Genomic DNA, 12614 nt, shown 5'->3' with positions numbered 1-12614 from the left:
GCTTGGAAGGAATCACCAAGGCAGACAGTCCAAACAGTACACAAAGATGGACAGAATGGAAAAGAAGGTCTGGGTTCTCGCCCTAAACCTTCCACATCTGTTTGTCCATCTAAGACTCCCGTTGGTAAAAAAAATATTGGCCTTAAACTAAAACAACTAACAAAAAAAAATAAAAATAAATAAAACTCAGAAGAACAACTCCCAGTTGAATTTTACAAATTAACATTGCTCCAATTTTCGCGGTCCTGGTGTAACTTCTCCATCCAGAATGGCAGTGGTGTTAGGCAGCAGGTCCTTATCCCTGGGTCGAACATGCATGAGCTCTCTACCTCCGGTTCTGGGGAAAAGAGCTTCCTCTTCCTCCTCCTCCCATACTTGTGCTTCCCCCAGCACAGTATATATGCATCCATATGCTTGTGCCTCCATCTTTATTGCCATTCCTGATCGTGAAAGCTGGCTGCATTTGAGATATGAGCGTCATCCACACTTCTTCCAATAGTGTTGGAAGTGGGAGTTGGAGTGTTAGAAAGGTTCGGCATACCCATCAAGTTTTGGTTGACTTAATATCTCTGCATGGCCTTGATTTCTGGTTAGGATGGAACAGGGATCAGAAATAATTTAGTGGTGGGCCTGGTCAATGCTGTTCTGAATTGTTTGCTAATTTTTTAGCAACATTAGATAATGAAAACACTCAGGAAGGGAAACAGTTGACGAAAGGGTCTACAGTGTCCCTTTTTTTGTAGTTTAAGTCTTTATGTTGATACCTCTGAGCATTTTGTATTTGTTTAGCTGTTTGGTTGTTTGTTTTTTTACTATTGCCATCTTTACTTCATGTGGCTGTCGGGCTGCTGTTTTTTTCCATTTGTTTTTTTTGTTTTTTGTTTGGTTCGCTTGTTTGTTTGTTTGTTTGTTTGTTTGTTCCCTCCACTCTCCTCTGTCGCACAAGCAAGCACTTTCAATGCGGCTGGAGCTTTGCTGAATGCACACTGGCTTTGCCTCTCTTGTGTGTATGTGTGCGCATGTTGATACGAGCGTTATCAACATCTCTATCTAAGCTATGGACTGTTGACCCAATTACCCCTCAGGAATCTACCGGGCACAATCAGCATGGGCCAGTGTTCTGGATCCTGTATGAACCATATGTATTGGTGATGAAATGCTTTAAGAGACCCCCCCTTCAGAAATCAAAATGGCTGACTGACGAGTCTGACTCGGTTCAGTGTGTGATTTGTTCACCTTCGCCTCTGCCTAACTGGTGATCTTGTATTACCCCATGTTACTGTCTTTCCCCCCCCTCCAAAAAACCTCACGCAATACATTTGTCAGACACACCGCCTCGCTCTCTCTGTCTCTCTTGTTTGATACATGGTGCTCCTTCTCCTTCCAACCCATGCTGTTGCAGCCAGCCTTGTCCTCCCCCCTGCGCCTGCTGCTGCCCCCTGCTGGCTATGCATGGTAGAGCAGGTCAGGATTGGCTGGCTGCCCCCCCCCCATAAAAATGTGTTCACTGACGGATCTCCAAAGCCTGTCTGCGCAGATCCTCTGGCTGCCACTGTGCAAGGAAGGACATCAACAGTGATGAGTCTAGATTTGTTGTGAATTTTTGAAGCCATGTGATTCCTGATTTGACAAAAAAACAAAACAAAAAAACAAGAAAGCTCATAGATTGATGCTATTGAACAGGGTTATTTTTGTCCCACCATGCCAGAGGCCAGAGGTTTTTTAGAAGACTGTTTGGAGATCAGTCTACCTCATGGGCCCCAATTCCAAACCTACTCCACTCCCCCTACACCTTGTATGTATCATACACAGCAGTACAAGCTGCGGGGGCTTTGGTTATGGGTATGGAGCGGTCATGAGGTAGGCTGGACCAAAGGCTTTGCTCCATCCTTGGGTCGACCGTTAAAAGTGTGAGCTGTGCCGCCCGCCCCAACTGTTTTCGCCCTCGACTCCTGCTATGGTCGACCTGAGTGTGCTATTGCAGCGCAGTTACTAATCACTCGAGTCGGTTTTGCGGTTCATCCCGATGCGTATCTGAGACGATATTGAGATGTTATCCTCCTCCTCCTCCTCCTCCTCCTGCTCCCCTCCTGCCTTTGGTGTGCCAGGCTCTCTGTGGCGCTATGTGCGGGCGAGCATGACCCTCTCAGGGTACCTGCCGCCCCTCTGCGACCCTAAAGACGGCAACTTGCTCATGGACGGTGGCTACATCAACAACCTCCCAGGCAAGTACGGGTCGGCTGCTGTGACCAACCAATCACCCACTCCCCCCCCGCCACCCACCTCCACCACCGGCCATCAAGCCTGCCCCTGAGAAGGAGGAGACTAGGGGTACCAAGGGGTAGCGCGTAGGGGGAGAGAATGTTAGATTAAGGAGGTAGTTCACAACAGTATGAGGAGGGGGCAAGGGGTATTTGAGATTCTGGGCCAGGTAAGTAGTAAGTACACCCGTTATGTACGTCCGTATAGAAAGAGGGTAGCTGAAGGTACCTGAGGGTACCTGCCTTTTCCACCTGAGCTAACTTGTGTGACAGAGGTATTTTTCCTCTGATCAAACCATGAAATTTACCATAATGAATGAGCTCTTAAAGCAGTGAAGGATCCGGTTCGCGTCTCAAGTAAAACGAGATGGTGTCTGTTCTATTTTCCTTTCTTGAAACGACATGACACCCCTTTATTTTGCAATCCTTCCCCCATTTGAACCCATATCTGAAACCTTTTTAAAATGTGTATGTGTAGTCTAAATAAACGGTTCAGGTGGCACTTTGCGAGTTCTCCGTCATAAGTGCAAGCGAACCCGTGAGATGGTCTGAGTTCTGGGTTGATGTTTCGATGACCACTTCTCCTCAGATGGAAAAGGCCGTGCACAGAGACTAGACTAGCTGCCCAATTTGCTGATGTATTAAGCAAGCGTGAGGGACAGTGCTATTCTGCCCAGTGGCCCTACGACCGTGTGGAATTCAGGCTTAAATTGCAATCTGGTCTGGTGTGTGGTTGGGGGGGGGGGGGGGGGTTCTTAAAACTTTACCCCTCTGTGATCTGGACCCAGTGGACATTGACACTGGTTACATTTCTGTTCATGAACTGCCTTGTTTCCCATAATCTGCACCACACACCAGACTGAAGAGTTGAAATGTAATGTAATGTTACATATAACTAAAAAAGAAAATAATAATTTTAACAGCTTGCTAATTATAACAAAAGGGGCTTTGCTATTTATTGTAAGATGGAATTACTCACATTTCCTTAGTTGTTCTATTGCAACTGGAGAGAAGGCTGAAACATCTGGAGATTTTTCTGCATGCCATAATAATTGAATAAATGAAGGTATTACATTTACTCCAGAAGTACTTCCTGCAAAGGAGGGTTTGTTTACTTGCCGCACTTGAGCACCTTAACTCCCACTGCTGTGTTAGGAGATTGCACCACATTACCTCAGCAATACCTTTATTGTCTTATTATAGCATACAGAACAAGCTCACTTTCCTTCAGTTGTGTTACTTACTGCATGCATATGAGGTAAATGTTACGATAAATATTGATTCTTTTAATTAAGGGAGGAAATTCAAACCATGTCTCACAAATGAGTGTTGAAAGGAAAAAAATGCTTCCAAATTCCATTTTTGCCTCTTTGTATAATCCCAACAAGATACTTTTTTGTGCGGCATGGTTGCACTTTCCTTGAGATATCTGCATGTGTCTGGCCCCTTCTAGACATGCCGAAGTCTTTCAGAACTGTAAAAATGTAAAGTATTAAGTGCAGTACCAAACAACGGGCTCCATAGATCTGAGCTATTGCAGCCGTTTTATGCTTCGATTGCTGTGACCCTGTCACCATTCCCACCTGACCTTTGGCAGCTTCTATGGGCTGGCATCACATCAGATATCTCCTGTGAACCTCAAGTGATTAGTGTTACCCAGCTGACACACTGTTTCACTGCATTGCCACATTACCTAATTTGATTAATTAATTACCGTAAGGCTTTCTAAGGGCTTCATTGACATTGTGTTGGAGAAGTTATTGGTTACTGGTCACATTGGCCAGAGAAAGTAGGTGCATTTATTAAGATAAAAAGATGTATAGTTGCCTGTGCAATGAAATTGGGGTTGCTACAGGCAACTGTACAATGACAATTAAGGCTATGCAATCGGGCATAAAATGTGGCAAAGCAGTGTCATGTGCATACCAGTGCTTTTTTATTGATGTGTGTTGCTCAACGATAACACTAGTCTGGTTTCTCCCACAAACACGTTCACGATGACCGCGGATGTGCCTTGTGTTTCGTCCGTTTGTCCGTTCGCAACGTCTCACGTCCTATAGCCGACATCGCCAGGACGCTTGGCGCCAAGACCGTCATTGCCATCGACGTGGGCAGCCAAGATGAGACGGACCTCTGCAACTATGGTGATAGCCTCTCGGGCTTCTGGTTGCTTTGGAAACGAATCAATCCCTGGGCAGAAAAAGTCAAGGTGACCCAGTGATAAAATGGATCTCAGTTTGAAATGTTTTTTTTAGTCAGTGCCCCTTGTTGGAGTTCTGGTCTTGGTACTAGGGGTTTGACTAGGGGTTAGCCGACTATTAAAATCACTGGTTGATGCTGTAGGAAGCAGTCAACTAGTTTTGGAATAACTGGATAAAGGCTATACTAAGCAAGCGGGCCACACATTCCAATGTATTGAAGTACTTCACTGAAAAATGAGGCCTGTTCAACAGTGGCATTTAAAGTTGTATACAGCTGTACTAAAGTACAGTTAGAACATATCTGCTATGGATAACCATCTACAGATGAAGCCCTGGCATGCCAACAGTTTGCACTAGCAGTAATGTTAGCGCCAGGACTGCTGGTGTATAATGACTAGTTGACAACTATTATGAAAAACTTGTCAACTGGTAGAAATCAGTAGTTGTGAAACCCCTACTTGATGAGCTATAGTGTCAGTGTCCCGTACCCATGAGTTTGGAGCGCTAGCGTTGGTGAAGATTGCGGAATATATCAAAACTGAACAAATAGAGCACACAAATGTAATAAGTAACTAAAGAAAAACAAATATGGGCCATCATGGCTCATGATGAAAGAAAGGCATTTGGGTGCAACTCTATCAAAGGTGTCAAAACATTGATCCTCAGTTTGTTGGAATTAAACCCAACATTCGTGACCCCTGACCTCTGGGTTTGCCCAGGTTCCCGACATGGCGGAGATCCAGTCGAGGCTGGCGTACGTCTCGTGCGTGCGGCAGCTCGAGCTGGTGAAGAAGAGTGCGTACTGTGAGTACATCCGGCCGCCCATCGACCGCTTCAAGACCATGGACTTTGGCAAGTTTGACGAGATCTATGTGAGTGTCACCACATTCCTTATATTATTTGCTTTACTTTTAATTTCTTTTCAATAGTTGTTGATGTGATTTTATAAAAAGCAGTGTGTACACAGTCAGTAAGATCCCATTCGTGTTTCTACCAGTTAATGGAAACAATATTTAATTTTTTATGCACGTTGTGTAAAACGTGTGCACATGCTGATGGTTAAATTGGTCCACCATCTATAGTTTCCACAATAGTCAGACTAGAATAGGCTAATGACTAGAAAAATGGGATCCATTAGGCTTTGCGACTGCTGTCCATCTGTTTGACTCCACTGCTTGACCAATGCGGTGGCCTTTGTGCAGGACGTGGGGTTTCAGCATGGTAAGCTGCTCTTCACGGGCTGGGCTCGTGGTGACCTCATCGAGAACATGCTAAAAGACCACCGGTCGGCCGACTACAACGACAGCAAGAAGACCGACGTGAGGATTTCCCTTCACTCTTTTTGCCCGTCAATAGAAATCAACTATCTTATGCACTCTTTCATCAATAGAAATAGAAATCAACTCTTTAATGCACTCTTCATTCATCAATAGAAATGGAAATCAGCCCTTTATACACTCCTCATTCATCAATAGAAATCAACCCTTTTTATGCACTCGTACATCAATAGAAATCCACCCAAATCCACCCTCATCACCCCACAGGGTGTCCGCGCGGTAGTAAAAGGTAGTAAAAGGTAGTAAATAGAATCTACCAAAATTAAGGCCCTTGAAAGGTAGTAAAAGGTAATAAATGCAATTTGACTTGGTAGTAAATTTTTCATCACCACTTCAATATATGAGTTTACATTTTTTGCTTAATATTTGTGTCTACATGTTTTAACTTCATCTTGCCTAATTAAAAAATATATACGTGCTAACAGGACCTGAGTGAGTCGGAGTCGATAGCAATGACGTAGAAGTAAACTGTGTAGAGTTCCGTGGTTGACAGCCAACAAACAACATTTTCGCCTTTTTGCTTCAGTTGATATTACAGGGATACAAACAACACGCTTTTCGGTGTCTCCTTCACGTTGCTTTGGGCGACTTATATGAATCGTGCAGATCCGAAGAGTTTTTTAGGGGCCAGGGATGCAGGGATGCTTTTCGGCGACTCTCGCGTTTTTCACGTCATCTAGGCCCTACCGCAGGCTACCAGAGCTGCGTTTATCATATGGGCCTGCTGGTCTGGTGTCCGGTGCTTCTGTCACTCATCTAATAATATTTGTTCATGTAGCAAAGGAGCGGTAGATGTAGGCCTAGGCTAGCCTATCACTCGGATAGCAGCTAAAAAATATATAGGCTACACTCACTCCGTTAGGAGGCAACTCTCTCAGTTTACACTAGGCTACTTCAGCTGGAAGTTTTAACAACTGTGGACTTGACTAGTGTAAGCTTTCGTTCAGCTGACGGTAGCGCTGCCATCTGACTGTGATCATCCAGAACCGTGCAATAAAATTCCACCTATCCCATCAGTAACAAAGTTCGAGCTAGTCACTGACATAGTAACCGACAACATTTTTTTAACGTAACCTAGACCTAGTATCTAATGTTACGGAATTGCAAGAAAACGAGTGAAAACAATTCCTTACTTTTAACCACGCAAGTGCGCGTGTCATTTATTAAAACGGTAGAAAACTGAATCAAAGACGGAACTGTCCATCAACAAAAACAGCATGCAGTTTAAAAGTCCCGTTATTTAAAGTCCCAGACATTTAAAGGGACAGCGGTCACTCAAGACAGACCTACACCACAACTGAGTGATGAACGTGAAATTCTTTGAATAGCCTACAAAACACTGCATTTAGATGACAACTGCGTGAAGAACCACGCGAATCTAGTTAATGGCGAATTAAGTTTATGGCATTCACATTTAAATCATTCAATAGCCTATGAAAACTTGATCAGTTAAATTGTTCTCATAAAAGGAACAGCAAATTATACAAAATATTCCAAATAGGCTAGTTTTATTGCAGTGACAGAAAACTGCAACATATGAGTTTAAAACCATGTTAAATTTGAAAGCATCTAGCTAGTGACAGGAGGTTTTAGGGGGGGAAAGAAACTCTGTAACCTACTTGATTCCACAGTCAATGTTCAGTATTTGGCCTATAATTTAGCCTATAATATTGGCATTTGAATCCATGAAAACTAACCAAAATCTATCATTTCCTATCGACAACTGACCAGTAACGCATCGAATCGCATTGCTACACATTTTGAAGTATTGAAAATAATCAAATCATTGGCTTAAAGAATCTATATTTTATCAAATTGTGATTAAACTTGATTTACACTAAATGGCATCCTTACCTACCTACCTAACTGTTGTTTTGGGAAGTATTTATCATGCAAGCATCGTGCATCCATGCTGAGTAATGCAATGAAATCATAGTTTTCAATTTTGCATTAAAGCAGTCCACTGATGTGCATGTTTTCACGGACTGCTTTGTGTCAAATGTGCAACAACAATACCATACCAATAATAATGGCTTTATATATCCATATAAATAGATTTTTGGGCCTATCCTTAGACTAGAGTTGTTTCGGTGGTGTTTGTTCTTCATTTTTCACCACACATGTTTGGTGTTTTAGCGTCATTTGTGCCAAATCATTCACCTTATTAGGGCTAAGGGCTGGTTAGGATAACTCAAGGGCTAGGGTTAAGGTAAGGACAACTGAAACTGAACTCCTCGACACTACAAAAAAACATTGTCATTGACAATGACCATACTTAATGATCACAATTAGAAATTATTAGTGTACCTAATATGTATGATTTATACCTTATAGCAAGTAGTAAGTGGTACCCCCCCCCCCCCCCCCCCCCCAAAAAAAAAGGGCTGCTGCTTGATGTCGTGTTGGTAGTAAAAAATATTGTGGAGGTAGTAAAAAAGGTAGTAAAAAGTAGTAAATTCAACTCTATGATTCCTGCATATACCCTGCCCCAGCACTGTTGATGGCCAGATGTGTAATGGCTACTGATGGTCATTATTTTTCTGTTGTTGTTTTGCAGACCTGTACATGCACAGGAGCCGACTTCACAGACCTGGCCGAGATTGTGTCCCGGATTGAACCGGTCCAGGGCTTTGTAGCTGCTGATGGTCAGTCTATAACATATTTAGCCTCAAAATAGGTGTTAGCATTTGCATAGAAATAATTAAAAAAAAATAACATTTAGAAAATGGGAACTAGAGATTCATTTTCTCGTATTTGAAACGTGGTTTACGAATGCCCGGAGCCGCTTATTGGGCGCTACAAATGTCTATCAAATGCGTCTGTACGTAGCTCATAACGGCTTCGGTGTGTCGTCATCGTATTGCTGCCCTCGCTCCGTTCTGTGATTGGTTCCTTCATTGAGGTGAAAACGAAGTCCTTAGAATCCAGGCTGCCTAGCAGCGTGAATAAAATCGCGCGCGTAAGGCATCATGGGAAAACCCAGGCTAGGGTGCTGTGTAAATTGTAAATGAAAAACCAAATGCTCTGGTTTGCCTTGCAGCGGAGGAGTCTGACTGCCTGACGGAGTACGAGGAGGACGGAATGGACACTGTGCGGGAGGAGGAGGGCGAGGAAGAGGAGGACGATGGCGACGACCCGGATGACCACTCTCCTGGCGAGTGGGGGGGGCCCAACGGAGTGTTCCAGGCGGTAGGACTATGCACCACACACACACGCACACATACACACTCTCTCTCTCACCCACCCTCACATCCCATTCTTGGAGCAAGTTTCTCCAAGGTCTTGATCCTTCATAAGAATCTTGCCTAATTGTCTACAGTTGCATCAGTTTATCTCAACAAATTTGAATTTAATGGATAGTTCATTGCCCTGCCCAGACTGAGAGTTTAAAGGCTCAGGAAACCATTGCCTGTTTTGACGTAATTAGCTGATTGGAGCTGTTCTCAGGTCGACATTTCTATATTATAAATTATTTATTCTAATATCAAGATTACAATAATCAAGATTAAAAGAAATATATTTCACTTTATGCATTACACTTTATGTAATGAATCTAGATTATATGAAGGTTTCACTTTTTAAAATAAATTACAGGAAAAATTTAACTTTTCCATGATTTTCTTATTTTTTTGAGATGCACCTGTAAAGTTGTGTGAGTATGTCATAATTCAAAAGGGACGTTCAGACATGTAGAAGTTATGTTTAGCCAGCAGGTGCATAAAGTGCATAGGAAATTACACAAAACACACAATTACACAAACAAAGTTCACAACATACAGTATTTAAACACCTTCCTATAGCCATATTAATGCTGACCAGTGGTCTTATCCTTCTCCATGTTTTATCCTGCACAGGATGTGTCCCAGGACGAGGAGAAGTCTGTCCGTCAGCGCAGGAAAACGCCTGGCGATTCCAACACCTGCTCCGAGTTCTCGGACTGTTGACGTCTCCTGACCTTCCTTAGGTACTGAAAAGATCAGGGGTCAAGGGTCAAAGCCTTGCCTGTGGGGGTGGGGCTCGGGCTCAACCCTCCCTCCCTTTTCCTCCCAAACTTGGAAGAGCAGCTTCGCTTGGAGACACAGGAGCAGTGGAGAACCAAAGATATTAGCCCAGGGGGTGAACCAAGAGCGGACTCATTGAACTGAGGGGTATCTTGAAAGGCTGTGTGTGTGTGTGTGTGTGTGTGTGTGTGTATGCGCCCGTGCCCCCTCCCTCTGCCCCCCCCCCCCCCGATAGATGTCTGATGATACTGTGGTCCAATAAATAAACACTAATTTATTTAACCTTTCTCCTCCAACACCCCTTTCCTAATGTTTCTTCTAAAACTTCCCAGGATCAGTTGGGGAGTGAACTTGTGTAGGTGGGGGGACCTGTGTGTGTGTGTGTGTGTGTGTGTGTGTGTGTGTGAGGGGGAGCGAAAGACTAAGAGAAAGTAGTGACATCTGCATGTCTTAATTTATTTGCCACACTGTGACCTGAATAATATAAGATACAGTCTAAAATATAATGCAAACATTTAATTATATGTTTTAACTGGTCAGTGCAAAAGGGACTGAATGTATTTGATGTTGTGGTCACATGGCGTACAACTGCCGTTGATGTATGTAGTAGTACTAGAGTGACACCTTGCCAAAGGGAAGATGTGGGACGAAGAAGAACGCAATGTAGGGAGAGATTCAGATTGTCCATGTGCAGATCAGCAGAATTGGTAGATGGATGGTGGCTATGTTCCAATTTGCATACTTCTGTACTAACAATACCTGATATGAGTGCACAAGTGGATCACAGCCCATGAGGAAATGTAGCATTGAAAGTAGGGAACAACTTTTATAGACCCTTTCAACAATAAAAACAAAAACAATGCTTGAATGTTCTATTTGGGCCCCAATCTACTACCTGCATTAAAGGTCCAGTATGTAGGAAATAATGGAAAATAAACTGTAACCATTCCAAAAATGATCACCATATGTTGTCAGAGAGTGAGGAAACACGATGAATTGAAGTAATGGCTTATTTGACAACATTACTCTAACCCGTAAAACCCATGAAAAAAAATCAGTTACGGGGCGGAATCTCTTGGAATTTTCGTTTATGTTTTGAACGATTAATTCTAGAATAGCGTATTAATAATGGGCTAGCGTGTCCTCCTATTTGGGTTGCCAAATTAGCAAAGGCCAACTGTCAACAGCTGTCAGTTGTGGTCATGAACGCCTACAAGAGGCAGGCAAATTTCCAAAATTAAAACAAGAAACAAATTAAGTGGACATCGGAGGAGCTTCCTGAGATGGTGACGTCTTCGTCAAACTAAGAATATCAAGTCTGACGCAGAGCTGGCCATATTTCTCCACAACAGGTAGCCATATGCTAAACTTCATCTGCATCGCTAACTTCAGCTAAATATGTTACGTTGGTTAGAGAGGTATTTTTTGTTTTCACTGTTTCCGTAATGTGTAGCTGGGTCATGGTTGGCGAAACGTTAAAGCAGCTGCAGGTCAACTAACGTTAGCTAAGTCTTCATTACATCTGGCAACCCAGAAGAGGCTCGCGTCTGGTAGTCTTGAGAACGTTCACCAGTGTTTTGATTTTGCCCTACAGAACGTTCGTTAACAATCCTACAAATCGCACCTTTAAGATAACATATGGAATGTTAAAAAGGAAGTCTTGTGGGACCAACTATGATGCTGATAATGGAACTCTCTTGAAAGGGTCTATATGGCTGCACAGACGTAGGGCTTGAGAAATACTGTTTGATGGGATATGTTTAGTAGTGTGGAGTACAATGGAAATGTAGGGGGAATGCAAAAAGATGGAATAGGAGGTAAACATGTAAAAGAGAGAGTAAAGAACAAGGGAACATGTTTAGGAGGTAGGGGAAAAGGTAGGGAGCAAGGTAACATGTTTAGAAGGTAGGGAGCAAGGCAACATGTTTAGGAGGTAGGAAGCAAGGTAACATGTTTAGGAGGTAGGGGAGAAGGTAGAGAACAAGGTAACATGTTTAGGAGGTAGGGGGAGAAAAAAAACTATTAGATTTGAAGGGGATGTAGGGAGACTGCTACTGATGTAGAATGTGAAGACTGGACAGGAACAAGGTGTGTGTGTGTGTGTGATAGAGGGAGAGAAATGGGTCGACGTGTATGTGTGCACACACTCTTACCTTTTGGTTGTCATGTGTGTTGGACATCTGGAAAGATGTGAAGTTGCCTAACTGTGGACCCTTTAGAAAAAGACATTTCCAGTGCTTTTATTTTTTGTGTTTTATCATTTATCTTTGTTTGCATCGGATGCTTGCAGGATTGTGTGTGTGTGTGTGTGTACGTGTACGCACATGTGCATGCATGTCATGTACATCCTGATCTGCCAACGTTGTGTTTTTTGTGTCATAGTTTTGTAATCAGCCTTGAAGGCAACCCTGCTTTTAATCCCTCCTCGGAGGGAGAACGCCTTTTTATTGGAATTGCACATGTTCACGGTGGACTGGACCGTGACCGGACTCGGGACTTGAACTCTGTGGTCCCAGATTCCGTATATTTCTATAGGACTTTATTGGTTAATCCACTTCAAATCAACTTAACAACTAATTTATGTTGCGAGGACGGAGTAGGTCTTCTTGATGGTGGTGTTGAGTAGACATTGTGTGAATATATTTAAATCGCTATTTACAAAGTCTATTATGTGAACTGTGATGCTTAACACGGATCATGGTATTCTGATCTGGAGAAAAAAACAAAAAAGAAAAGCCACTTTGGAATGTAAATACTGTATGCGATGGGAGTGGGATGCCAATTAGTTTTGTTTTTATTTATTTGTTTTTACCA

At 43.0% G+C, this 12614-nt stretch overlaps 1 protein-coding gene across 7 annotated transcripts in view; it reads left to right on the top strand.

Annotated features, from left to right (window-relative positions):
• pnpla6 (patatin-like phospholipase domain containing 6) overlaps window positions 1-12535 on the top strand; it is a 50362-nt gene extending 37827 nt beyond the window's left edge. For 4 of the 7 annotated variants that reach the window (XM_076289951.1, XM_076289946.1, XM_076289944.1 and 1 more), the window contains 7 exons: window positions 2109-2225; window positions 4322-4470; window positions 5182-5334; window positions 5665-5781; window positions 8357-8444; window positions 8840-8988; window positions 9654-12535. In XM_076289951.1, coding sequence (XP_076146066.1) covers window positions 2109-2225; window positions 4322-4470; window positions 5182-5334; window positions 5665-5781; window positions 8357-8444; window positions 8840-8988; window positions 9654-9743 — 863 coding nt within the window. In that variant the 3' untranslated portion in view covers window positions 9744-12535. Of the gene's footprint in view, window positions 1-1085; window positions 1492-2108; window positions 2226-4321; window positions 4471-5181; window positions 5335-5664; window positions 5782-8356; window positions 8445-8839; window positions 8989-9653 lie in introns of those variants that run through there. The other 3 variants (XM_076289947.1, XM_076289949.1, XM_076289948.1) reach the window with 3 other exon arrangements.
• Window positions 12536-12614: the final 79 nt, after the last annotated feature.

Source organism: Alosa pseudoharengus, unplaced genomic scaffold (genome assembly GCF_046254945.1).
Source record: "Alosa pseudoharengus isolate Yale_2024_CS ecotype anadromous, Long Island Sound unplaced genomic scaffold, YU_APseudo_1.1 YU_APseudo_1.1_scf_1, whole genome shotgun sequence".
Taxonomy (NCBI): domain Eukaryota; kingdom Metazoa; phylum Chordata; class Actinopteri; order Clupeiformes; family Clupeidae; genus Alosa; species Alosa pseudoharengus.
This window is presented reverse-complemented; position numbering and strand designations above follow the sequence as displayed.